Source organism: Siphateles boraxobius, unplaced genomic scaffold (assembly GCF_051911475.1).
Source record: "Siphateles boraxobius isolate OS27281-9 unplaced genomic scaffold, OSU_SipBor_1 65, whole genome shotgun sequence".
Classification (NCBI taxonomy): Eukaryota; Metazoa; Chordata; class Actinopteri; order Cypriniformes; family Leuciscidae; genus Siphateles; species Siphateles boraxobius.
The window spans coordinates 6,617,693-6,644,905 of NW_027509192.1; the positions used below are offsets into that span (position 1 = coordinate 6,617,693).

General features: G+C 37.7%; 4 protein-coding genes across 6 annotated transcripts; 2 read left to right on the forward strand and 2 right to left on the reverse strand.

Moving 5' to 3' along the window:
• Nucleotides 1–331: 331 nt before the first annotated feature.
• Nucleotides 332–4,056, forward strand: usb1 (U6 snRNA biogenesis 1). 2 transcript variants are annotated; one of them, XM_077210497.1, is made up of 7 exons: nt 332–600; nt 684–892; nt 965–1,148; nt 1,232–1,285; nt 1,383–1,488; nt 1,590–1,673; nt 1,806–4,056. In XM_077210497.1, the coding sequence occupies exons 1-7, from the start codon at nt 494–496 to the stop codon at nt 1,908–1,910; spliced, it is 849 nt and encodes a 282-aa protein (XP_077066612.1). In that variant the 5' UTR covers nt 332–493; the 3' UTR covers nt 1,911–4,056. The 2 variants fall into 2 exon arrangements, with proteins under 2 accessions (XP_077066612.1, XP_077066611.1); XM_077210496.1 differs by having other exon boundaries at nt 348–600; nt 1,374–1,488; nt 1,806–3,226.
• pla2g15 (phospholipase A2, group XV) lies at nt 2,248–9,940 on the reverse strand. Its single transcript, XM_077210490.1, has 6 exons — nt 9,604–9,940; nt 7,840–7,996; nt 5,872–5,990; nt 5,704–5,802; nt 5,376–5,600; nt 2,248–3,989 (listed from the first exon to the last, which is right to left on the reverse strand). The coding sequence occupies exons 1-6, from the start codon at nt 9,740–9,742 to the stop codon at nt 3,478–3,480; spliced, it is 1,251 nt and encodes a 416-aa protein (XP_077066605.1). The 5' UTR covers nt 9,743–9,940; the 3' UTR covers nt 2,248–3,477.
• A 951-nt stretch (nt 9,941–10,891) lies between these two features.
• Nucleotides 10,892–14,756, reverse strand: lcat (lecithin-cholesterol acyltransferase). Its single transcript, XM_077210488.1, has 6 exons — nt 14,544–14,756; nt 14,123–14,279; nt 13,520–13,635; nt 13,345–13,440; nt 12,610–12,834; nt 10,892–12,074 (listed from the first exon to the last, which is right to left on the reverse strand). The coding sequence occupies exons 1-6, from the start codon at nt 14,686–14,688 to the stop codon at nt 11,497–11,499; spliced, it is 1,317 nt and encodes a 438-aa protein (XP_077066603.1). The 5' UTR covers nt 14,689–14,756; the 3' UTR covers nt 10,892–11,496.
• Nucleotides 14,757–15,285: 529 nt separating this feature from the next.
• ccdc135 (coiled-coil domain containing 135) lies at nt 15,286–26,627 on the forward strand. Of its 2 annotated transcripts, none has more exons than XM_077210498.1 (18): nt 15,286–15,433; nt 15,542–15,663; nt 17,128–17,302; nt 17,407–17,532; nt 17,654–17,848; nt 19,211–19,369; nt 19,443–19,661; nt 19,745–19,867; nt 20,295–20,367; nt 20,454–20,582; nt 21,017–21,145; nt 21,433–21,650; nt 21,825–22,040; nt 24,546–24,656; nt 24,732–24,842; nt 24,927–25,121; nt 25,360–25,490; nt 25,665–26,627. In XM_077210498.1, the coding sequence occupies exons 2-18, from the start codon at nt 15,542–15,544 to the stop codon at nt 25,699–25,701; spliced, it is 2,469 nt and encodes an 822-aa protein (XP_077066613.1). In that variant the 5' UTR covers nt 15,286–15,433; the 3' UTR covers nt 25,702–26,627. The 2 variants fall into 2 exon arrangements, with proteins under 2 accessions (XP_077066613.1, XP_077066614.1); XM_077210499.1 differs by lacking the exon at nt 15,286–15,433 and adding an exon at nt 16,698–16,818.
• The last annotated feature ends 586 nt before the right edge of the window (nt 26,628–27,213 follow it).

The following is a 27,213-nucleotide window of genomic DNA, read 5'->3' on the forward strand; positions in this document are numbered from 1 at the left end:
CGCTGTGATGAAGCACCGTTTGTTTTCTTGTTATTAGAGGTCCGAATCATTATCTGAATCGGTTCTTTCAAACGGTTAGTTTCAAAGAACCGGTTCTTACGCACTTATACAAAAGTATTCATGCTTTGAATAAAACCATGTAGGAAAAATTATTTAAAATATGTAATACTAAAATTGACAGTAATCTCTCGGCTGAGAAAAAAACCCCCATAAATATTCGGTCACTAACATAACCATACCGCCATACAAAGAAACGCAATCACACGCTTGTGATAGGAACCGGTTCAACGGAGGCATTGTAGAAGATCCGACTAAAAAAAATAATGATTCGTTAACGAATCCCATTGTTTCTCATGTTGAGGGACCCGAGAGGGACGCTGTGAAGAAGCAGAACCATCGGAAGCGCTTTGCGCATGACAATAAGAGTGTCGTCACGTATCTGACATGGTATTTTAATCATCTGTTGCAGTTTTCAAGATTTTTCTGCCTTAGCATGATTGTCAATTACAGTAGTAGCAGTTCTGAAGATGAAACTGAAAACTCTTCAAAAAATGATTCCTCACCCTCAAGGAAAAGAGGAAAACTTGACAATGAAAGCAGGTTTGGTGCGTTTGATCTTCTTTGGTTTAGTTTTATTTTGATTTGCATTTCTAGGGCTCTAATTTCCTCTTTTACCTGAATAGCACCAGTGAACCTTTGGATCAAAGATCTGTTAAAAGCAAAGCAGGCAGATCAGCCCAGCTGACACCTCGCCTGCCTCTTCCCGAGAGTGTAAGGGAGATGTTCGGAGAATCAGAAGAAAAGTGGACTGATATAAGTGATGAGCATGGAGGGCGAATGCGGTCCTTCCAGCACGAGCGGGGCAACTGGGCTACATACATGTTTATTCCTTGTAAGCATTTTGCCTGAGTGTATTTAGATTGATACAGTAATTTTTCTCTGAATGACCTTTAACCCTTTTTAGATGATCCTGAGGAGGCCTTTCTGGAGGTACTAAATGAAATGATGGTGGTTGCGGCAGCTCACGGCATCCCTTTGGCCCTATCTGAAGAGTTTCACCTCAGTCTCTCAAAGACAGTTGTTCTGCGGCATCACTGGATTCAACCGTTCATCCAGTCCATTCGGACTGGTGTGACCCATTTCCAAAAGTCTGTGCTGTATAATCAACACCTCATTGTTTAATTTTAACATGTGTCAGTTGCTGGGTGTCTAAGTCAGATTGTTTCCTCAGGTTTTTCTGTTTGGCTGATAAACTGATGGTGTATTCTAATGCTGAAAAGACTAGGTATTTCATTACTCTCGCTGTTAATTACCTAACTAGGCTGTGTATGTATTATTTATTCATTTCAATGCACTGTTTTAATGGCATAAAGTTCATGCAGGACATTCCTTGGTTTGGAAATCTCCACTGGAAAAACACAGTTGCTTGAGCTCATCAAAATACTGGATCAAACCATGAAAGAATTCAACCTCAGCACCTTTTATAAGGTACAAACAAGGCATTGGTATCATATTTGTGAACATATATTCAAATACAATCAAATTTAGATAAAATTTCATGTAACAGCCTCCTCTATTTTTTCATATAGGATCCTTCTTTCCACATAAGCCTTGCTTGGTGTGTGGGTGACCACACGGAAAGCCTGAAAAAGGCATGTTTATCAGAATTGCAGGTAGGAACCCAAATAGATCGGCATCACAAACTAAACATGGATAAGTATTGATTAAAGGCAAAGGTTGAAGAGTTGGTGTGTTTTTGGCATTGCAATCTGAATTCTTATAACCTATGATTTTACTTTTCACAGAGTCTCATTGACGCTCATGAAGATGGGCCTTTTCACATACGGCTCAACTGCACAGAGCTTCGTTGCAAAACGGGAAATAAAGTCTTTCTTTTCTCCCTCCAATGATCGTGAAATTATGGAAGCTTCTTTCTGCCACAGAATAAAAATGTAAAAAAGGTAATTGCGACTTTCTCACAATTTACCTTTTCCCCTTGTTTTTATCTCAATTCGAAAAAGATATAAACTCACAATTCTCAGAAAGTCAAATTGTGAGATTTACACTTGCAACTATGAGGAAAAATTCAGAATTGTGCGATAGTCACAATAAGCTTTTTTATATTTTTATTCTGTGAAATAAGCTTCCATATGAAACACTGTTTAGTAGTGATGTGGATTTTGAGGTTTGCAGAATATAATGAAAGATTTGAACTAATGATGCATGAAGTATCTCTATGTTATTACATTTTTGGTAAAGAGCATTTTATTTTACATTACTCCAACATGGGGATTTTTCACTAACCCATGGCATGTAGGCAAACTGTCTGTTGTTTGAGAAACAAGAAGTCACACCCTGGTTTAGCGTTGCATTTTCACCATCAGACCAGCATTTTTTTTGAGCAACACACCGCACGCATCCTGAAACTGAAAGATTAAGTTTCACTTTCCACAGTTAGGCTTTGTTTCACAAACAGGGCTTAGATTAAGCCAGGATTAGACCTTAGTTCAATTAGGACATCTTCGTAGCTTTTACAAACATGCCTTGGAAAAAACATTACCGGCGGTGTGCATCTTGAGGCAAAACAATGGCACTGACATATTTTAAGAAATGCCAGTGAAAGTTGCTTTCAGTTAAAACAGCTCAACCATGCATTTTAGTGCAGGAATAGACTTAAGCCTTGTCTGTGAAACCGGGGGTTAGCGTTGTACTGTTAAAATACAGTTTTTATAATTGAACTTAGTCTTACAACCTCAATTCAAATTTTTTTAAAAAGCGACAAATAATGTGGTTCACAAATCATTGTTCATTCATATTCAAGAGCAGACTTTGTTCATGTAACATGGGTTAACCCATCCTGGGCCGTGGCACAAATGCAGTCTAGAGGTTAAGCTGATGTACATTGAGCAGCAGTGAGATATCCAGCCATTAGGCACATTCTACATTCAAGAACATCTGACAAATATACATAAATCAATACTGGTCACAGACAGCCTGATAAATAGCCACTTGCTTGTTAGTAGGATCAACAGAGATACTGCAGTGTTAGTACAATTTGGATAGAAACATTTAAAAAAGCACTAGATAAAATCTGTAGATTAAAGAAGTTGTGGGTATAAGAGGTTAAAGTTTAAAAAGGTTAAGAAACAGACAATATTTAAAAATGTAATTGACAAGCGTTAACGGCAGACAATTGCCATTTCACATTAAACAACTGGAAATTACATTTTGCAGTGTGCTGTAAAATCTATGTTAACATTTTAGATCTGAATTGGGCAAAAAAAATCAAGAATCATTTCTGTAAATGGTGATTGTGCCCAACAAAAGATGACTATTTATCATTGATGTCCTGATAAACCTCAACTCCACAAAAAGGAACTCCGACAACAAATTGCGATAAGGAAAGGAACATCCACTCAAAAAGCAGAACCAAGTCCTGAAAGTTAAAGAGGGGAAGTGTGTAAAGCCTCAATGCTATCATGGTGCAAACAGCACATTCTTGATGTAGTTGACCGTGGTTATGTTCAACAGCATGGCGACGTGCTCGTTCCCGGGCAGCTCGAACATTTGGACAGGCTGTGTCTGCTGGCTCTTCCAGCGTTTGCATTGTGTGGCGCTCAATAGGTTGACTGTTCCGTCTCCGTCCCCGTTGATGACGGTGGGGTCTACATCTGGGAAGTTTGTGTAATTGAAGCCCTGAGCTGTGGGAATGCCGCTGCCATAAAGACAGTGGACAGGAACGCCCGGAGGCTGAAGTGCACTGACCAGCGGCTCCGTGTCCTTCCTCATGGCCCAGCCGTCCTCATAGTCAATATCTTTGAAGAAGCGCTGATAGTCTTGGACTGTGTAGCTGGTGTTTGGGGTGGAAACCAGGACCATGTCTTTGGGCCAGGAGTGGGCGTAGGGGAAGAGCCAGACGGTGGAGACGGCCGTTCGCTGCTGGGTGCGGATTTTTACAGGACTGATGACAGGAATGCGGTTGTTGTCGCCTGTGATGGAACCAAAATCAAATGATCAAACCAGTGCTCGTAAATGGGTTTTAAAGTAAAATCAAAATGGACGTTTCAGGTTGTTGTTTTTTTATGGAATATTGCAGTGCTTATAAATGATTTATACGTGAACGTCATTATTTTTTCAAATTCATATAATCTTTATTCAAAATAACTTCCCCTCCCTCTGGCAGCATCATCTTTTCACTTCGTTGTTGACGTGTTAATTGGCGTGAGGGCGGGACAACCTGTCATTCACATGAGATCAACTAATTGTTCTAAAAATCCAGCGCTCAAGTTAAAAGAAGTTCCACTCTTTTTTTTTTTGCAAGTGTCTTGCAGTTGTTGTTTTTTCCATTTCACTAAAAAATGTGTTCTGTGTGAATGGCCACTTAGAAACGTTTCATATGGTTTTAAAAAACTTGCCATTTCCAGGGTTTAAATCATATTTAAACAAGATTTTTATCTTCATTATGATGTCAAGACTGTTGTATCACCATGACAGTTTTGACTTTAAAATTAATTTTGACATTTTGGGGCAAAATTCAGAAATTAAAGGTGTATTCATGCAACTGTACATGTGACTTGCATTGACATACAAAAGTTTGCCATAGATATTTGATAAAATTTAAAGGTGCAGTATGGATTATTGACAGTTAACAGTTGAAATGGGATTGCCAGACTGAGGACACGCAACAGGAACGAGCGCAACTGGCAATTGGAAAGTGACTTATACTGTAGCCTGATCAGCTAATGCATTCGTTTGCAATGTTTTTACTGACAAGGCTTTTTAAGTCGGGTAGAATCTGCAATCTCCGACCCGGTTCGTTTGCTGGCTTCCATGGCTACAATACGCAGTGTTTTTTTCGCCATCTGGCAACCCAAGGTTGACAAAATACTACTGGGTAAATTGGGAGTGGGTGGGATCACACAGACCAACACAAAAACAATAATTCCAACACAGAACACACATTTTAGAGTGTGTACAGAACTGGCTGTAGCATTGTTTTTTGGAGAAACAAGTATCCTAAATCTCAGCAAAAATTCTATGATATTTGTATGCTTTAGTACAGTCAAACAAAATTATATTCAGAACATTTAATTCAGCAAAGGTTTGGTTTCACAGAGAGGTCTTAGATTAAGCCAGGATTATGCCTTAGTTCAATTAGGACATTTAATTAGCTTTTATAAACGAGTCTTAAAAAAACATTACTAGTGGTGTGCATCCTGAGAGACAAAACAATGATACTGATACATTTTAGGATATGCCAGTGCAAGTTGCTTTCAGTTAAAACAGCTCAAATATGCATTTTAGTCTGGGACTAGCTTAAGCCTTGTCTGTGAAACCAGGGGGAAATCTCCTTCTACAACAAATTTAGCCTGTACCTGTTGCCATAACTCTAAGAGTTTTGGCCACTCCAGCCCATGGAGGGCCAAGAGAAACAAATGCCTTGATGTACTGGTCCTTCCAAGCTTGTGGTTGTTGATTAAGGAAATAGAGCGTGTACATGTTCCCCATACTGTGTGCGATGAGGACCACAGGACCTCCAGCCTTATTAGCCATCTCCTCAATCATCAGCTGCAGACGCAAGAAGTACTCCTTATTCTCATCTGCAGGTACAGATCAGGGAACAAAAATGTCCAAATAAGACAAGAATCAACACGTTTCCCAGAACTTTGTTTTGGTGCTTAAATAGAAGAAGTAGATACACACTGGGGGCTTTACGCCAGTCATAGGGAGCCCCTCGAACATCGTCGTCTCTGGTATACCCCCAATCAACCAGTGCTTGTACTATAGTGAAGAAGTACATGCCTGAAAAAAACAAAACAGTTACCAATCGACAAATTGACATATTGAGATAAACACCCAGTTTCCACTCACCCAAACTCCGTTTACTTGGATCCAGATATTCCAAACTATACGTCTTTCCAAACCCAGGCACTCTGACATCCACCCCCGGAGGAGATTCAGTGAGGTGTGTTGTGCGATTGTAAAGTAGCCTTTAAACAAAACAGATGCTGATGACGTATTTGCATATTTTAAAGCAGGCGACATGAAATCAGAAGAAGCAAAGGCGTGCTTTCAATAACAAAAAATGTATTTCATGTCTACTAATTTCCCATTCAATAGAGTGCATTTGGGCCTGGCAATAAAAAAAAAAAAATCAATATAGCTCACAGTAGGTCTGTTTTTAAAGGTTTATAAATTATCTTTAATCTCTATCAAAGAGTATAGAAGAACAAGAGGCGAAACTCTGATGCTTTGTTGGAAACAGCCACTAGGTGGCTCTTCGGTAGCACGGCCGCCATTTTGGGGTGAAAATTCCAAATGGAGTTACTGGACAAGAGCACAGATAACAGTTAATCCTCTGTTATCATTAAATACACATTTGAGGTAGTTTTTTTCTTGCTTTATTGAGTATTTCCATTTTATGCACCTTTCCACATTTATTACTATTATTAGTTAACAACTCCACTAACCCTGAAATATATTTTGTACGTTTTACCCATACAAAAATGTAATATATGGCCATATATGTACTTATATATTAAATAGCATGACATATATCTATACATATATTTGACTTATCTGAGAACACAACATAGCCTATGCCTGCAACATAAATGAACATTTGTGTCCAAACATGTGAAGAAAATATTTGAGTTCATCTATATGATACCATATATCTGCATATATTACAGTATAGTATTGGTTTCTTGCATATATGGACAACATTAAGTATAAATATGTGACATACATATTTGTTTCCCACATATTTAATAAATGTATGTAAACATACATGCATGTGATACTGATGCATCATGCATTGAAATAAGTACATATATGCGTCTTAGGCTACATATATTTAACATTTATGTGTATATACGGGAAACTATATGGCACTTACATGAAAACGGCCATTTTTGTTATATTGTTTCATATATGTCTATGTGTTTTATACGAATTTTGCATATATTCTCATATAGGCAGCAGACATACATGGGCACTGACATTAGGCTATATATGTCATTTACTTATATTGACATATATTACATTTCTGTATGGGTAATCCCCTGGATCATGCTATAAACATGATGATCTTAAAGAACATGATGGACAGTGGCTGTGTTTTTTTGTTTACATAGTCTTGCTTTAACGGTCATTAATATAAGATAGTAGCTACTGCAAAAAAACAACAACAAAAAAACAGTTGACTGTAAAGCTATGCTGACAATATATAAATATATTGTCCAACAATCCCAATTATCTGATATAGCATGTCCTTTACTTACTTTTATATGTTGGTATTAATTCAGTGTTTGTAATGCTAATACTAAAAGTTTTGTGGGAAAAAAGTAGAAAACTTGTCTAAGTCTGTGAAATAAACTGTTAAAAGGGATTTGATGATCACTAGTCTAGTGATTGTAGCCTACGTTATTCTGTCTTGTCATCATTTAGTTTGGATTTGATCTTTAATGTACTTTAAAAAAAAAAAAAAGGGAAGTCCGGCTCTTTTCAAAGAATTGGCTTTTAGAGCGGCTCGTTCGCGAACGACACATCAACACTAGTGGACTGCCCCAAGTCGCTTTCACCCCAAAATGGCGGAAGCGTAGCGCTGCTGCTGGGCCCGTTTGTTGCAATGGAACGTTCTATTGAGTTTCGTCTCTTGTTCTTCTATACTCTTTGTCTCTATGGAGAAAATGACTGGAGTTTTTAATTGTGAAACCTGACTGTTGCACTCAATAAAGGTTGTTGAAGAAGCTTGTTTTACAAAATGTTATGAATGTCATATGCCAGCAATACACCACATGCACGACTTCTTGTTTCAGATGTCCTTTTACCCTTTACCTCATGTTATCAATCCAGCAGTCAATGGCCACCGGCACCAGCAGCTCCAGGTTGAGCCATAGCGTGAAGTAGTCATTGGTCTTCTTGTAGCAGATGTAATGCACTACACTAGGTTTATCCAGTTTCGCTTCAAGCTGATTCCCAAGATCTCCTGGAACTACGGATAAATAATTTATAATCGTTTGAATAATATATTACTTAGAATCATTTACAATAAATAGTGCAATATTCATTAAAAAAAATAAGAATTTTCTATGTTATGGTGACTTATGTTTTCATAGGAAACTCCATCAGAAGCACTTCACAAAATACTTTAGCCTAGATATGATTTAGCCACTGATTAAAAAGACTTGACACTATCACCATTCAAAAGAGATTACCTACTTATCACCTATCATCACTAATGTCTGCCAGTTTGGTCTAGTTTGAAGCATTTTAACAACCACTATGTTTCAAAGTATAGTTTCCTACAAAATTTGCATGTCTTTATTGTCCACCACATTCACAAAATATTGGGCTCCTACTATCAGGTGCCGTGTAAATATTGGCTAGTCAAATAGTGTACTTAAAAGTGTGCTTTAGATATTATTGTAGAAAAAAATTATTTAAGCTATCTTTTATTGCCAAATAATGATCTAGTGTAAATTTAAACATGAAGATAAACCTTTTTCCACAGTAAGTAGCCTAACTGATGGGAAATCCAGTCTCCACCGGTAGCTGTGTTTTGGAGCATGTTATATGGTTTCTAACTGGTACAAGCTCAAGGAGGTGAAAATGTTTCACATTAAAACAATCTTGGACCAAATAACATCCTGCTATCATTGTTCCAAAACACAGATAACAGTGTCTTTAGCAACAGTTATGGTAAGATATGGTAATGCATTGTACCATGGTACTTACATATTAAGATATTTCAAAGTATAATACTATTAAGATAAACACACACACACACACACAAAAGGTGTTAATACAACGCCAGGTACTTCTATAATAGCCCAAAGTCTGAAAAAGAACGTATTTTCACAATTTATAAAATGTTCTCATATATTTCGTAATTTGCCAATAGGGGATGAAAAGATAACAAAGAATCGTTATTTTCTTGTTTACGACAGGTTTCGCAATCAGTGACATTGAAAAAGTCATTTTTTTCAGCAGGTCATATGATCACGTCATATGAGAAACCGCCAAAGCGAAAACAAACAGATACCAAGAAGAAAATGGCAGAAAACAAGACAGTATAAACACAACACAAATGCAATATATAAAAGTCAATCGCTTCTACATGTTGGATTGGTGTTGTGTTTATATTCTTGGACTAGGTTTTGGTTTCTTCGACAGCTCTCCTGGAAAAGTGTAAAGCTATTAACGCTCGCAGCTATTTGGTCACGTGCTTTAAACTGTTCAAAATAACAGCTTTGAAGATGCGTTAAGCCACTAGATATAAGGTCTGATTATAAATACATTAATATATTGAATACTCTATATAATACTATAACAAGCATGGATATGAGGTGAAAACACGCGATCTGTACACCGTGTACTAGTGGTTGTTATATAACAAAATCACAACATTTTAGGCATCACAACATTGAGCATGTGAGCTACCAGGACAGCGCACGTGTTGTCTAGATAGGGGGACACTGGGTTTTGAGACACTGACCGCATGACAGTTCATCATGAGACAAGTAAACAACTGTGTCTGGTGTCAAGAACAGAAAAGCAACAGGACATTACATCAAAATGGATGTGCTGCAATTAACTTACTGAGAACAACAGGCGGTCGGTCCGAGCCTGAGCACACTTTCCCTGGTGAGCATTTCAAACTTCTGCTGTCGGTAAAAGACACCAACAACAACAGGCACAGCTGGAGAATCGCGAGGTTCAACCGATGACAGGGAAGCATCTCTTTCTGTGGCTCACACCTCTGCTGGCTTACAGGATCAAGGATGGATTTGTGTTTATCTGTCCATCGTGAGGTCTAGGAGTGGTCTGAGAAGTGTCTCTTCTGGCTCTGACCGACAGTGACTGTGATGAACACAATGTAGCGATCATGTAATAGGTGTTTTTAAAGCAGCTAGACGCGAATAAACAATGGCAGAACACATCGAGTCGGAGGGCGGAGCTTTGAAAGACAGTTCGATTATAGCAAGGCTGCAATAATTGATTTTATTTTCTGAACTATAAATATATACATATATATATATATATATATATATATATATATATATATATATATATATATCCTCAAATGTGAATTTTGAAATCCTTGTGTGCTTTAAAAATCTAAGATGCTAATTAAGGATTACAACTCTGTACGTAGTTTCAGAATAAAACGCATAAACCAAATTGGCCTACAAATTGATCCTGCCTGAACAACATTTAGTCTTACTTTTACAGATTATCTGAATAATATAAATTGTATTAGAATAAATGTATGTATTAAATTACTGAAATCTCTTTCTCAAAACAATATAATAAAATGTATTTTTATAATAAGAATGATAAAAAATAGCCCTGATCATCGATGCTAACTGGTCAATTCCAGCCATGCTAAATTAGTATTATTTATGAAAATTATTTATTGTGTAGTAAGCATTAAAATGTAGTCAAGCAATTAAAATGTATAATCAAAAAGCAGTCAAATTTCGCTATATTCACGGCTGGATGGGGGTGATCATTTAATTATTGTCAAATTGCACATGTAGTCAGGTTGCTTTGTTTCACTATGTGTGAGGATGATGTTCAAAGATCATAGAGATTTGAGGAAAAAAGATACTACCAAAACGAGTGACTGATTAAAGGAATCCTATTCTGCCAAAATATCTATATTTCAAAAGAAATGATCAATTATTTTGTCCAACTAAGCAAGGAAAGATTTCCTGGCAAAATGACTGCCCATATCTGTGTGAACTCTGAACCTTTGTCTAACGTATTTTAATTTGTTTGCAAAAAAAGCTGATGTTTATCAGACTTAGAACTTCTAAACCAGTTCAAAGGTTACATAGTTCAACAAATACTATCAGTACAGTGTACAAATAACAAGGACCAATAATATGGATAAACATGTTTTTTTATATTTATAGTAAGCAGCAGTTTAACAATTAGTTTAACAATATCACAGCCTAAAAAATATGATAATTTTTATATATGAACTGTAATATATATAACATATTACAGTTGCATAGACAGTTTAAGTTATGCTATGCTAAATAAACATCCAGTACATTTTACACTTTAAGAGCTATGGTGTCTGCAATCTTTAATGTACAAATTAAATACATTTGATAAACTCTGTATAATACAAATACAGTTCTAAACTGTAACAAAGAAAAAACAATTACTATATCATGCCTATCAATATATTATAAACCAATACAAATATATCATTAAGACATACAGGGTGTTCACGCCATGTCGGAATTACTGTAATTGTGAGATTCCGACTCATAAAAAAACACATCCTTGTAGAATTCAAAATTACAACTCGTACTACGTGACTGTTGCGGATTCATTTTGGTGTGAAAGTGTTGCCATAAAAATAAAACATCACGGGTTGCCATCTTGTGATAACGGTAATTACAACATGGCGTGAACCCAGCAATACCTTTATACATGATACAAGTGTTGCAGTGCACTTATAATGCAGTTGTGAATACGTCACACAAAACTAAGGCTAAGAGATGGAGGTTGTTCAAAGCTGACATGCTTTTCCTCATGGTACTTTCCCTCCAGAATTCTCTGGATTGCCGTCAGCACCTTGGGATTAAAGACCATGTCCAAATGAGCCATGCCTCTGAACTCTGTCACATGCACAGCCTGTTCCTGCTTCCCTATCCACCGCTTACAGAGACTCATGCTGCGGCTGTCGACAGTGTCATCGCCGTCATCGTAAAGGATATCTACGGGGTCTGCGTTTGGAAACTGCTCGTCGTACACGTAGGTCACGGGAGTAGGGAGTCCCACCCCGTAGAAGCAGTAGACCTCGACTCCAGGTGTGGGCAGGCCAGCTGTGAGGTTTCTGGTGTCCTCCCACATGTACCAGCCGTCCTCAAAGTCAATGTCTTTAAAGAACTTCCGGTAGTCCTGATTGGTGTAGTTGAAAAAGGGGGTGGAGATGAAGGTGTGGTCTTTAGGCCACACCTCTTCAGAAGGGATCATCCAAGGGTTTGTGGTCGTCATCCGTTGTTCTTCGCGGATTTTTATATTGGACACGAAGGGTATGCCATCATTTTCACCTAAAAAGGCATAAAATATAGACCAAAACTCATTTAAAGAGTCCATATTAAATCGTGATTTTGGGCTCTACTAGAATGTTTTTATGCTTGAAAACATTATTTTTCACATATTTGACATCTGTTCCCAGTCTGTCAGTAACACTGTTTAGTTCCTGCTTCTATGAAGCCCCTCCTTCTGAAAAGTGCAATGTGCTCTGATTGGTCCAGTGTGCTCTGGTTGGACCAGTGTGTTGTGATTGGTCAACTACTTCAAGTGTGTTTCGTAAATATCACACCTCTTACCATAACCACGAGTTTCAACACACTACTAACTTACACAACCAAGCCTCTTCCCTTTTTTTTTGCGTGCGTAATAAAAATTGTAAAACAAAAATATTACATGTTTCTCGAGCAACAAATCAGCATTTTAGAAAGATTTCTGAAGAATCATGTGACACTGAAGACTGGAGTAATAATGCTGAAAATTCAGCTTAGATCACAGGAATAAATGACATAGTAAAATAGAAAACGGTTCTCTTAAATTTCTTCTCTGTACCTGATGCTAAGACTCTGAGGGGCTTCACCGCGCCTGCCCAAGGTGCTCCCAGAGAGATGAAGCCCTTAATGTAATGGTCTTTCCAGTCCTGAGTCTGCTGGTTGAGGAAGTACAGGATGTAGTTGTTGCCCATGCTATGGCCCAGAAGGTAGACTGGTTGCTTGTACTCATCATGCATCTCTTCCACCAAGCTTTTCAAACGTGAAAAATACTCCTCCTGCTCATCTATGTGGTACCAAACATAAAGGTTCACAGATTGTTCTTATTGGGACACAGATTAATAGCACACTGTGTGAATTGTTGCTAGGGTGTTGCTATGGCGTTGCCAGGGTGTTTGGGTTGGTTTCTAAGTAGTTGCTGTGTGGTTGATAAGAATCTGGTTCCTCCAAAATGTGTAACTTTATCAATGCCCTTTTATAATAATTAAAGATGTTGTTATTTTATTGTATGTGTATATATATATATTATTTATTTATTTATTACTGTAGTGTATACAATGTCAATTATGCAGAATAGGATTCTTCAACTGTCCTACACAGTTTGACTCTAAGCCAAAACAAACTGACGCCTATCATGTTCACGTAATCCTGTAGACCTTGATTCGCTTGTTCAGGTATATTTGATTTGAGTTGGAGCTCTACAGTTGAACAGTCCTGACATAGAGGCTACTGTCAACTATTTGTTTTGTACTATGGTGAAATGATTGTTCTTGTCCGTCACTGTGATTTAACTTACTTGGAGCGATTCTCCAGTCATATGGAGCACCACGTACAGTCTCATTTCGCACATATCCAAAGCTGACCAACTGTTGAACCATGGTATGTAAGTAACCTATACAATAAAAAGACCATCAGGATGAAAATGAGGATGTTGTGATGTAAGAGATCCAATTACTTAGTGTTATACTCACCAGTCAGCTTGTTTATGTCAAGAAACTCTATAGGGTGCGTCTGTCCAAATCCAGGGACCCTGACCTCCACCCCGGGTGCGTTCGATGTCTTGCGACTTGTCCTGTTGTACACAATCCTGCACAAAAAGATGCAGCTGTTACATTCATATCAAGTTCGAGCCAAAAAACAAGAAGTTCAAATATATCACAGCTTCTGATAATAAACATAGTTAGGACAGTAGATTTGCTACTAATATTGATTATGATACATTGGCCTGTCCCTATGACATCAGCCTTTCGAGAACCCTCCAAAAGCAATAGACAAAAGGTCAATGACCTGCAATACACAACTGAGGAGGATTAGGAAACAGTTGTCAATCAATCAGAGGTACCTAGAAAGGGTTGCTCTGTTCATTTGTACACACATGAGACAAAGCAAGCAGTGTAAATATTAATTTCAAGCATATACACTACATTCAAAAGTTTGGGGTCAGTAAGATTTTCTTTATTAAAGAAGAGAATATTTTTATTCAGAAAAGGTTTAGTTAAAGTTTTCAAAAGTGACAGTAAATTATAATGTTACAAACTATTTATTGTTATAGTTTGTTCCCAACGTCGGTTTACCTTATATTATCAATCCAGCAATCAATTCCAATGGGCATGAACATGTTCAGGTCCATCCAGAGAGGAAACCAGTCCTCAGTTTTCTTGTAACACATCCAGTGCACTAGTGTGGGCTTGTCTATTTTGGCCTCTAGGCGATTACCCAAATTTCCAGGTACTGTTTCAAAGTAAAAAAAAAAAAAGATATTATATTATTATTTTACCAGACACATATTTTGTTATAGATGATGGACCTTACAACAAACTTCAAAATATATGAATTTGAACTTGTCTAAAAGTGAGGCGCACTCTGTTATCTTGTCTAGGTTGTCTTATGTAGGCACAATTGTATGCTCCACCCCCCTTAAATTAATGAAACAAACACTTTCACAACAAAATCCCTCAACTTAAATATCCAAACTACGAATGTAAGATTGCTTACCTATGATAAGAGGAGGAGTGCTATTGTTTATGACGCGATGTTGGGCTGTCGGAGGGAAGATAACGTTAAATAACCAGAATCCAGAGGTCTGGTGCAGTGCAATCAGAAGAAATGCAATGCATCTGAAGGAAGGCGAAAATCCCATATTGTTTGTGTCTGTGTTCTTCTGGCTGCCTCTCACTCCAGCGCTATCTTTTAATGCGTTCGTCGCGAGGGGGCGGTGAGTGTATCAGAACGTGAGGTCACCGGACCGTGAACACTCTGTGAGGCCCTACTGTGTGTGATGATTACATTATAAGGATATATTTCAATGACAATAGGTTTAGGTGCAAACATACGAGATGCCCCCCCCCCCTACTATTATTATTATTATTATTATTATTATTATTATTATTATTATTATTATTATTATTATTATTATTATTATTATTATTATTATTAATAATAATATAATAATAATAATAATAATAATAAATGTATCTGACAGTACAATAATAAAACATGGGACTTAAAAACCGACTACACATAAAGTAAAAAGAAGAAAGCGAAATAGTTTTTAAAAATGCAGAATGATCTTTAGTAAGTTGTTTTATTATATTAATAATATGTTTTAAATATTAACAGTATTTTTTATTCTGTTTCATTATCATTCTTACTTAATTTATAAATATAACATTTTAAAATTAATAATAATAAAACAAAGTATATAATTTCCAAGAACATCTGTCGACTCCGCCCCCGCATCGTAACGTCAGCGAACCCTCGCTATGGAAACCAAATTGCGCGACGTAAACAAGCAACAGGTTTTTACGTTGCTGCTAATGGATTAATCTGCGCTTTAAAATCTTTTATTTAAGAACGAACGGGGAAGAGATTCAATTTATTGAACTGTGAGTATACTGCTATCCGCCTTAACTGTAAAATAACGAATATACATTATTCATTTTTAGTTTAGAAGTTGTTTGTATATCTCTCAATGTGTGTATGACTTGTTTTAGATGGAGGTGTTACCGGAGGCAGATTGTGAAGAGGACACTACTATAACAGATGATGAAGAGGGTGTTCGAGAATTGAAGAGCAGGCTGTCTAACATACGAATAACCCCCACAGTTACACACATGTGAGGTTACTAAAGTTCAAAAACATGTGGTAAACTCCTGTTAAAGCAATGAGCAGTGTTTCTCCATAGGAGTTCCTCCCAAAGGAACACGGTGGGTGGATGTTTACAACGGCCTTAATCATTAGCCACAAACATGGGTGGTATATTATCGGGTCACGCATGTGGAGTAGTAAGCCAAGGTCAAACACCTCCAACTTTTTAGCTTTAGTGAGCAGACGGGGTAAGTTGATGTTAAAACCCACCCACCACGGCCTCAATCTATAGTGGACTGTATTAACCTTATAAGGAAGAATGTCATGAAGCTGGTCAAGAAAAGGTCCTGGTCAGAGTTATTATAGCTAACTAAAATCTAAAACCATAAAAACATTTTCGCTACTTGAAATAAAATAACCATTAAATCAAATTAAATAAATTATTTAAAAAAAAATACCAACCTTGAACTCATTTTATTTCAGCTAGTTGCCAACATTTCTCTTTTTCATTTAATTTAACTTGATTAACTAAAATACGAAACACCTTAAACTTTTTATCAAGTTCCTCAAACCATTCTTGAGCAATGTCTGCAGTGGCCACTGCAAGAGGTCACTTCCACCAGGGAACAGCATTGTCATGAAAGGGTGTACCTGGTCTGCAATAATGTTGAGGTAGGTAACACATGTCAAATTCACATCCACTTTAATGGCCAGACCCAAGGTATCCCAGCAGAACATTTCTCAGAGCATCACAGTCCCTCCACCGGCTTGTCCTCGTCCCACAGTGCATCCTGGTGTCATCACTTCCCCAGGTAAATGATGCACACGTACACGACCATCCACGTGATGTAAAAGGAAACGGAACTCATAGGGCCAGGTGACCTTCCACTGCTCCAAGGTCCAGTCCTGACTCTCTATTGTCTGCATTTTCGACCATGTACAGGGGTCATCATAGGCACTCTGGTCCATACCCCATAAGCAGCAGGGTGCGATGCACCGTGTGTTGTGACACATCCTTCCCATAACGACCATTACAATTTTGTATGACTGTGTGTGCCACAGTAGACCTTCTGTTGGCTATGACCAGACGGGATTGCCTTGGTTGCTCTTATGCATTGATGAGCCTTGGGCGCCCGACACGCTGTCGCCGGTTTGTGGTGTGTCCCTCCTCAGACCTCTGTTGGTAAATTCTCAACACTGCTGACCCGGAGCAACCTACAAGCCTTGCCTTTTCATAGATACTTTGAGCCAGTCGCCTTGCCATAAAAATGTCAAAGTCACTCAGATCTTTATTCCTGGCCATTTCTCCAGCCTCCAACACTGATTACGAAAACAGATTGTTTACTTTCCATCTAATCTATCCAGACCTTAATATGTGGTCTTGTTAGGAAATGATGATATACATTACATGCAAGTGATGCACATAATTTTGAGAGTAAAATAACAATGAAACATCTTTCTATTCATTGGTCTTTATTCTTTACTGTTTCAGAGCAAAGCCAAGACCTCAATTGGACCTTTCCAAATGTCCATCCTCATATAAGGAGAACTCCTCAAAGGAGAAGCTCATGCTTGCGATGGCTGAAAACTTCCGTCAGCAGTATGCTCTTTTATATCCTGATAATAAAGCACTTCTTTTGTGCCCTGTAAATGAGTGCGGTGTTCAGGTGCGTACAGCAAATACGCTTTCTAGACAAGGCAACATTACCACAAATGACTTGAATACTCTTTTGTTTTCATGATGTTTTCTTATTTTACTGTACATCAATAGAAATTTGTAAGCACCACCTTGCGAAGCACATTGCTGCCGTATCCTGAGCTGTACGACTGGGAGGGATGTGCTAGTTTTGTGTCTGATTATCTCTCGTTGGAGCTCTTGGATCCACCATTTGAACTTGTGAGAATTTCCGACTGTTTCCCTTAATTGCGTTTAGCTTGATCTAACTTGACTTATCACGGTTGTTTTTTGCCTTTTGGACTCGAAAACATGTTTTTTATTTAATTTCTGTTCTATTTAGCCCAAGCAGCTGTCATCGCCCACCTGGGTTCTGCAGACTCAGAGAGGCACATGTTTTGATTTCTCCAGTGTGCTGTGTAGCCTGTTGTTGGGCGCAGGATACAACGCTTACTGCGTCAGTGGGTACGCTACTAAAGAGATGTGTCTTCTCGATCAGTCACGGCAAGAATGTCCCTTACTGCAGACTCAAATCCAAGTTAGTATGGAGTTAAAACCATGCATTAGATCACACATTGCATGTAAAACAAATTTTATGGCATGTAATTTTAAACAACTCATCACTCAAGTCAGTTTGTTTGAACATTTATATGTGATATGTGATGACTTTAAAATGGCTTTTCAACCTCTTTCAGGCCCCTTGGCGGAGAGATATACAGAGCAGAAACTAAAACCTTAACTGAAATAAAATAACTTATTTTTTCAGGTAGTTGCCAATGCAACATTTCTCATTTTTATTTTATTTTTTAACTTGATGTACTAAATAACTAAAACAAAATAAAAACAGACATAAAATTTCAAAAAATGACAAAAACAACTAAATCAATAAAACTTAAAAAAAAAAAATATATATACAAATACAAAATTATACAAACTATTTATAAAACGTATAATAATATCTCAATAATCCTAAAATAAATAACACTGATAGAGAGCAGGAAATTAAATAAAACTGAGAAATAATTTTAAGCCTGACCTGTGACATGCAAATGATATACATGCTTTCTGATGCCTAAATTGCAAAACTGTAATTAAATAAATGATAAATTATATTAATAGAATATCATAAATTATCATACATTTATTCATTTAGTTAGTTTCATAATCTATTGAAATAAAATTAAGATATATTTGTACATGATTTTAATTTACTTAATATTACTTATTTTATACATACTTATTTTAATATGGTAGGAGAATGCAATCTTTAGCTGAACTTTGCCTTTTTTTAAATTAAGGGGTTAAAGGTAATATTGTGTTTTTGTATTTCCACATATTTTTATATATTTTCACAAAAATTACAGTGTAATTTTCAGTTTTTCGGTTTTGAAAAAATTAAGTTGTTAATAAATCAAAGATTTTCAGAGTATGTTTTACAAGGAAATACCATTTCAGTCTTCCTACTTCAAAATTTCACGTTTTATTTAAAGGTGCAGTAAGCGATTTCTGAAACACTGATATTTGAAATCAATCCCAAAAAACACCCATTTTTCATTGCTCGAGCCCGGAAATGTCTCTTTATCATAGCTGAAGTTAAGCAAAATAATGCTTTCAACAGCGTTTCTTAGAAATTACTGCACCTTTAATGTTACTTGCAGTTACTTAGTGAAATTTATCCTCAATTTTTTAATAAAACATTTTTTTAAGTAAAAATGTTTACTGTGTAGTTTGAGCAGGCTCTCTGAAGTATGTCCACTGATACCTTAGAGGTTGTAGACCATTTCTTGAAGACTACAGCTTTAAAACCAATTTCCGTGAGTGGTCGTATTGAAATCAGTTACTTCTGAAAACCTAAACTGGATGAATTCATGTTATGGATCATTTTATATGATCTGCTCAGGGGAAAACAGAGGAACCGAAGAAGACAATGAGGAAATACTCTGTGAAACCCCCACGCGACTTGCACAGCTCCTTTGAAAAGCGTCAAGAGGAGAAACGGCACACAGAAGCTAAAGAAGCTGCACTGAAGGAACAACTGGAAGCTGAGAGACTTCAGAAGGTCGGACAGAGAAGGTTTCAGTGAAATTCAGTAGAGTTTTTGTTTTGCATTTTCACCGCTTCCTTTTAAACAGGAGAAAGAACGTCCACCACCCGACCCTCTTCTGGGCTTGAGAGTTCACAGCTGGGTTCTGGTGCTCTCAGGGAACCGGGAGGAACCTGAGAACTTCTTCATTGACCCTCTGACAGGCAAGAGCTACTCCACCACCAATGAGAACTTTCTGGGCATAGAGAGCGTCTGGAACCATCAAAACTACTGGGTCAACAAGCAAGACTGCACTTTCGGTTGTGGGGTCAGTATCTCTTAGTGTGGATGTGATATTAATGTGAGGATGGAAAGCATTGGAAAGTTCACCGGGTCTGTTTGTGTCTGCAGGAGATGACGTTTGACATGGGCGATCTATCAAAGTGGGAGTATATGCTGTGTGGCCTAACTAGCCAATCTATGGCAAACATTTCGGAGTTAAAGACACTCCAAGAGTCAGAAGATGAGGAAGAAGTACAGAAAAACTGTTCTTTATTTCAAATTTTTCATTTAGTTTTGATCCCATTATTGATTTAAAGAGATAGTTCACCCAAAAATGAAAAATCTGTCATCATTTACTCCCCCTCATGTTGTTCCAAACCTGTATACATTTCTTTGTTCTGTTGAACACAAATTAAGATATTTTGAAGAATATTTGTAACCAAACAGTTGTTATGCACCATTGACTTCCATAGTCTAAAGATATCAAAAAATTGTCCTTTGTGTTTAACTGAACAAAGAAATGTATACAGGTTTGGAACAACTTGAGGGTGAGTAAATGATGACAGATTTTCCTTTTTAGGGGAACTATCCCTTTAACTGTTGAAGGGCCCATTCCACACTAAACCTGCTAAGAGTCTATTACATCAGATGTAACGACCTATTATTTTTTCTTCTCAAGGAGGAAATGGATGAGCTGAAAGTGTTTGAAATGCCTCCATCTTGGGTGACTAAAATAGATATTTCACCCCCAGGTCAAGTTCTCACTCTCATCCCTTATACACTATTTCTTGAGGTGAATTATTCATCAATGTTCTGTTTTTATTTTGTATCTTTATAGACATGGAAATGCGTTTTCCAGGGGGTATGAAGGTTGTCCAGTACAGGAAAGCCAAGCTGGAGAAGTTTGCCCCTTACCTTCTGAAAGACGGTCTTGTGACCAAACTCACCATTTATAAAGACCTTGATTGTAAGACCTTTGCAGATGTTTTTGTTTTCAACATATAAAACATACCTCGTCATGTTGATCATGTACATTTAAATGAACAAAAAAAAAATGTTAAAGGCATAGTTAACCCAAAACAAAAATAATGCCTAAATAAATTAAATGTATTAATAATACTTTATTATTATTATGACTAAATTAACAATAATTAAAAATATAAATATTCATTTATTATATATAAGCATGTTAATTTATCCTTTAACCTGTGTGTTGACATGTTAAGTATCAATGCTCACTTTGTCACTTTCATAAATAAAATATTATTCATATTAAAATGTTAATAAAAAATTGTAATGTAAAATAAAAATTCTGAATAAATATTATTTATTTATTTATTTATTTATTTGCATGTTATTTTAGCATTTAGCCTGTGTGTTGACACTTTTTGTTTTGATCAGGCACACAACCCAGTACTATTAAGGAATGGTTCAGTCACCGAGGTGACTGTCTTGACGAGAGAGAGCTTCACACAGACAGCAATGTGACATCTGAGCATTTCAGGCCTGGAAGAAAGGATGCTCTCAGATGTAATCCAACACACATTTTCTATATATTACCGATGTCAGTAAGCATGACTCGTTTCATTACTGATGACTCGTCAACTTTAATAATACCAGTTTTGCTCAAATTGTGTCAGGGCTCTTGGGGTTGGGGGTACTGCTCAACAAAAATTAGATTAATTAGAAAACGAATAATTTTCAATTAAAATGAAATCACATTGCATTTTTTCCTATGTGGTTTCAGTAACCAAATTAGTTGAAACATCATTACACAAAAAACAAGCCTGGCATTTTAAAAGTGTAATTTTGTTCAGACCACAGGTACGTCACTTTAGTTCCTGAGACGGAGCGTCAGATGGACTTTTATAGTCATACTCGCACCGACGGTCTAGCCAGAAGAAGCGAGAAGCCTTTCGAAATGACAGAAACCTTTGAAGATCGGACTGACTTCCTCTTTTGTCGACATGTTGTTTACGGAAAGCAAGTCAAAGTGATTTGGGCTGGAGAGGCTTTTGAACAACGGCCTATAAGGGTAATGCTCTCTAAAACAGGCTTGACTTTTAATCTTTAAGCAGTTTAACCTTATATTATCTTGCTGGTATAACACTAACCAACAGTATACTACAAGCTTCATATTTTGCTTCTAGTGGCCTTGCTAACAATAAACAAAAATGGTCATGGACATTTTTTTTGGGGTCTCCAACAGAGGGTGGAGGAGCGGTTCCACAGAGATCCTTCTAAGCCGGCAAGTAAAGATGTGGCTGAAAGGGTCTTTTTGATGTCTGACAGACGGATCCAGGTGACCTATCATCTAGAGGACGACAGGATCATCCCAGCTTGGCTCAACTTCACGAAACCCAAAGAAGCGGCAGACTCGCAGAAAGCACAAGATTTTACTCCACAGATGGTTTCTAGCTTTCAGGTCTGATGTCACACTTATAGAATTACTTTGGTCAGTTCCATGAACAAAGTAATACACCAGTGTTTTATTGGCAAAAAAACCCCTAAAATACAGATCATACAAAACATACAAGACAATGCTTTGAGAAAAATCTCAATAGACCTTTTTATGAAAAAGTCAACGTTTTTAGAATAAAATCAAACCGTTACAAAAATAAAGCGGTAATATTTTTATGAGAATAAAGCTAAAATTACGAGAGAAAGTCATTGCGATATGAGACTAAAATCGTAATGAGAAATGAATAGAAAACTTTTAGAAAATGGAAAAGCGACAAGACATTTCTATTTCTGTCAAGTAACAATGTATAACTGCACCCACAGTAAAATCTCATTGGTCATAATCTGACTCTAAATAACTGAACTTTATAGAAATCTTTGACTCCGAATTCTGTTCAGTGATGAAAAATTAAAAAAATAGTAAATGATAGAATTTTAATTTTTGGGTGAACTGTCCAACACAGTCTCATGACAATTCTCAATTATTTTACACTGGCTGGTGACAAACTGGTGGCGAATATGATCTCATTCATACAATCTTGCTTTGTATGATCTCATTTGTACGTTTTTGTATGACCTGGTAATTTATCACTGAGAGTTAGATTTAGGGGTGTGGTTTATTACAAATAGTTCTCTTTTCTGTGAATCCAATTATACAGGTCCTTCTCAAAAAATTAGCATATTGTGATAAAGTTAATTATTTTCCATAATGTAAGGATAAAAATTAAACTTTCATATATTTTAGATTCATTGCACACCAACTGAAATATTTCAGGTCTTTTATTGTTTTAATACTGATGATTTTGGCATACAGCTCATGAAAACCCAAAATTCCTATTTCAAAAAAGTAGCATATTTCATCCGACCAATAAAAGAAGTGTTTTTAATACAAAAAAAGTCAACCTTTCAAATAATTATGTTCAGTTATGCACTCAATACTTGGTCGGGAATCCTTTTGCAGAAATGACTGCTTCAATGCGGCGTGGCATGGAGGCAATCAGCCTGTGGCACTGCTGAGGTGTTATGGAGGCCCAGGATGCTTCGATAGCGGCCTTAAGCTCATCCAGAGTGTCGGGTCTTGCGTCTCTCAACTTTCTCTTCACAATATCCCACAGATTCTCTATGGGGTTCAGGTCAGGAGAGTTGGCAGGCCAATTGAGCACAGTAATACCATGGTCAGTAAACCATTTACCAGTGGTTTTGGCACTGTGAGCAGGTCCGAGGTCGTGCTGAAAATGAAATCTTCATCTCCATAAAGCTTTTCAGCAGATGGAAGCATGAAGTGCTCCAAAATCTCCTGATAGCTAGCTGCATTGACCCTGCCCTTGATAAAACACAGTGGACCAACACCAGCAGCTGACATGGCACCCCAGACCATCACTGACTGTGGGTACTTGACACTGGACTTCAGGCATTTTGGCATTTCCTTCTCCCCAGTCAGACTCTGGTACCTTGATTTCCAAATGACATGCAAAATTTACTTTCATCCGAAAAAAGTACTTTGGACCACTGAGCAACAGTCCAGTGCTGCTTCTCTGTAGCCCAGGTCAGGCGCTTCTGCCGCTGTTTCTGGTTCAAAAGTGGCTTGACCTGGGGAATGCGGCACCTGTAGCCCATTTCCTGCACACGCCTGTGCACGGTGGCTGTGGATGTTTCTACTCCAGACTCAGTCCACTGCTTCCGCAGGTCCCCCAAGGTCTGGAATCGGTCCTTCTCCACAATCTTCCTCAGGGTCCGGTCACTTCTTCTCGTTGTGCAGCGTTTTTTTCCACACTTTTTCCTTCCCACAGACTTCCCACTGAGGTGCCTTGATACAGCACTCTGGGAACAGCCTATTTGTTCAGAAATTTCTTTCTGTGTCTTACCCTCTTGCTTGAGGGTGTCAATGATGGCCTTCTGGACAGCAGTCAGGTCGGCAGTCTTACCCTTGATTGCGGTTTTGAGTAATGAAACAGACTGGGAGTTTTTAAAAGCCTCAGGAATCTTTTGCAGGTGTTTAGAGTTAATGAGTTGATTCAGATGATTAGGTTAATAGCTCGTTTAGAGACCCTTTTCATGATATGCTAATTTTTTGAGACAGGAATTTTGGGTTTTCATGAGCTGTATGCCAAAATCATCCGTATTAAAACAATAAAAGAACTGAAATATTTCAGTTGGTGTGCAATGAATCTAAAATATATGAAAGTTTAATTTTTATCATTACATTATGGAAAATAATTAACTTTATCACAATATGCTAATTTTTTTAGAAGGACCTGTATGTATAAAAAAGTATAAAATACTTACATTTTCTCTTGTGATCAGACTGGAACTGTCATTTTAAGCATAACATGTTCTGATTTGCTGTGATTTTGTCATGTCACAGCACTTTCGCAGTAGATGGAAAGATTCTCATGAGAACTTCAATATCAATATTATGGTTCATATTTTGTTGTCTGTGTTTACGGCTTGATTCTTTTTGCATGTTCAGGTGGATCGTTCTGCGAAACCCTACAAGAACTTGCAGTTGTATGAAATGCTTGTGGAATTGATGAAAGACGAGGAGAACGTTGAACTTCGGATCAGAGATTCGGAAAAAGCGGTATTACAGTTCACAAGCACCACAACAAATGTTTTTGCTTAGCCGATCATATTGACGTTAGCGTGTGTGTTTCAGGTAAAGTCCATTCTTTCTTCAAGAAAAAAGGAGGAAAGTAATACTGATCTGCTGATCTCTATATACAACACTATGAGAAACAAGATGGCCCATCGGCACATGGAAGAAAAGGTGAATCAAGGCTTTAAACGGTCAATCACTTTCATCGCACTGATCCAAACCTACCACCTACCTCTGGTTCCCTTCGTTCATCAGGAACGTATGGCTAAAGAAAAGAAGCAGCGGCAGAAAGAGAAAGAGCTGGACCTGTTGGCTCCTTTCCAGGCCCCACTGGGACAACCAGAAGCCCTCACGGACCAGGAAGCACTTCAGTTGAATACAGACTGTCTGACTGAGTTTAACCAGCTACGTAATAACAAAACCATCCTTATCCAGAGCAGAATCAAAAAGGCAAGCTAGTTCAGTCAAGAAGATTTAGCACCTTCTTAAAATTGCATAATTGCATACAAACAATAAACAGCTAGCTAGCCGTTTCAATCTGATTGGCTGAATTTGAATGATGTTTTTTTTAATGTTGAATAGATAAATCGCCACTTCAAGGGATGGAAACACTGTTCACAGTTCTTTCTGGCTTAGCAGGCCAGAAATACACTAGTGAATTGAAATCATCTCAAACTTCTTTGTTCAGGAGGAAGAGGAGTTGCAGAAGAAGAAGCAGAAGAGCCAGCTCACCTTGAGCGCTGAGGACGAGGATGAATACCTCGCCTCCTGCTCAGAAGCCACGCTCAGGATCGACGTCCTCAAAATGAGACTCAGTCGGTACGCATCTCAAATCATTTGCCGAATTCTGTTATGACAACAACATTTGGAGTATCTCATCTTGTTTTTGAAAACGGTACAACTGTATGCAAATAAACCATTCATTGGCTTGCGAAACAAGCACGTTGGTACATTATGCTTTAATAACAATAAATCTGTATGTTGTTTTTGTAGACACATGAAGAAGTATGCCCTGAAGCCTCAGAAGTAAACCTCAAAAGTAAGCCCTGGTGGAGAATCTAAAAACTAAGACATCCAAAGTTGGCCAGCCACTCATTGTTGCACAAGACAAGTGCATCCTAGCGGTCTTCCACACAATCTACACAATTATATTACTATCTGGGACATTCTATCTTTCAGGACATATCTCTAACCGTCACATATGAGCTCAATAAAATGTTCTGTTGCATCATTTGAGAGGTTATTTTCCTTTTGACAAATGTCGAGACATAATAACTGATAAACAATCAGAAGTTGTTCAATGTCAAGTGGATAAGTCACAATTAAGCACTACTGTTCAAAAGTTTGGGGTCAGTAATTTTTTAAAACAAATGTTATTGAAATAAATCTCTTGTGCTCCCCAAGGCTGCATTTGTTTGATAAAAAATACAGTAAAAACTAATTTTGAGATATTTAGTATAAGGCCCCATTTTGCAAGATGTAAGATACGACTCTGTTCTCCCCAAAGTGTGTATGTGAAGTTTTAACTCTAAATACCACACAGATAATTTTTTTACAGCATGTTAAAATTGTCCATTTTTCAGGGTCAGTAAAAACTCGTTGTGTGTCCCTTGAGCTGCTGCTCAAGAGCTTGTGTGTGTTAGCAGCTCCGATTACCTCACGCAGACAAGCACTAAAATGTATGAAATTGTTCTGCCTTTTATGTTTAAACTGGAGTCGGACAACGATGGAGAGACTCAAGTGTCAACATGTAGAATGCACCAGAACGTTAGAACGGTTAGCTGATGAATTTATGCTGCTGATGTGGATTTAACCATCTTCAAGTCTTTGATTAGCATATTCTGTCATGTTAATCGATAAAATCGCTCGTGTGGGAACTGTTGTAAAATGTGAGTGACATGCTATTGCATTTGTTTTACGTAGTGTATTGCAATAAATGTGAAAAGACGGATGCGACAGCTTGAGCAGACTCACAAATGTGCTCTACTACAACAACTCTTCTTCTCAACATGGACTGCTTGTTTCCGGGAGCAGGGTTTATGTACATTTTAGGGTTAGTGATGTCACTAAACCCGCAGGAACAACTCTTCTTCTCAACACTGCTTGTGTGTTCCCGGGGGAAGGATTTATGTAAAAAATAGGGTTAAGGCCTCATTATGCTTCTGCGTCAACTCCACGGAGTAGCTACGTCGTCACTCCTACGGCGCCGTGGCTGTTTTATGGTTCTGCGTCAGGTTGAGTTGCATCTGACCAATCACAGTCCTTGTGGTCTGCGTCGCCTCGACGCATAGTTACAATTTTTTGGAGGTGCACGTCGAGCTACGGCGGAGGGGTTCGTGGCCACGCAGAGGGGTCTGTGGGGGTACGCCGTCGATTCGACGCAGAAGCATAAAACAGGCTTTAGTGATGTCAATATATAATCAAACAACAACGTTACACACTAACTAAAGTTAGAAAAGTGAAATCTTAAGAATTTAAAATTCATAGAAATCTATTTCTGTGAATTTTCAGCATCGTAACTACAGTCTTTAGTGATCCTTCA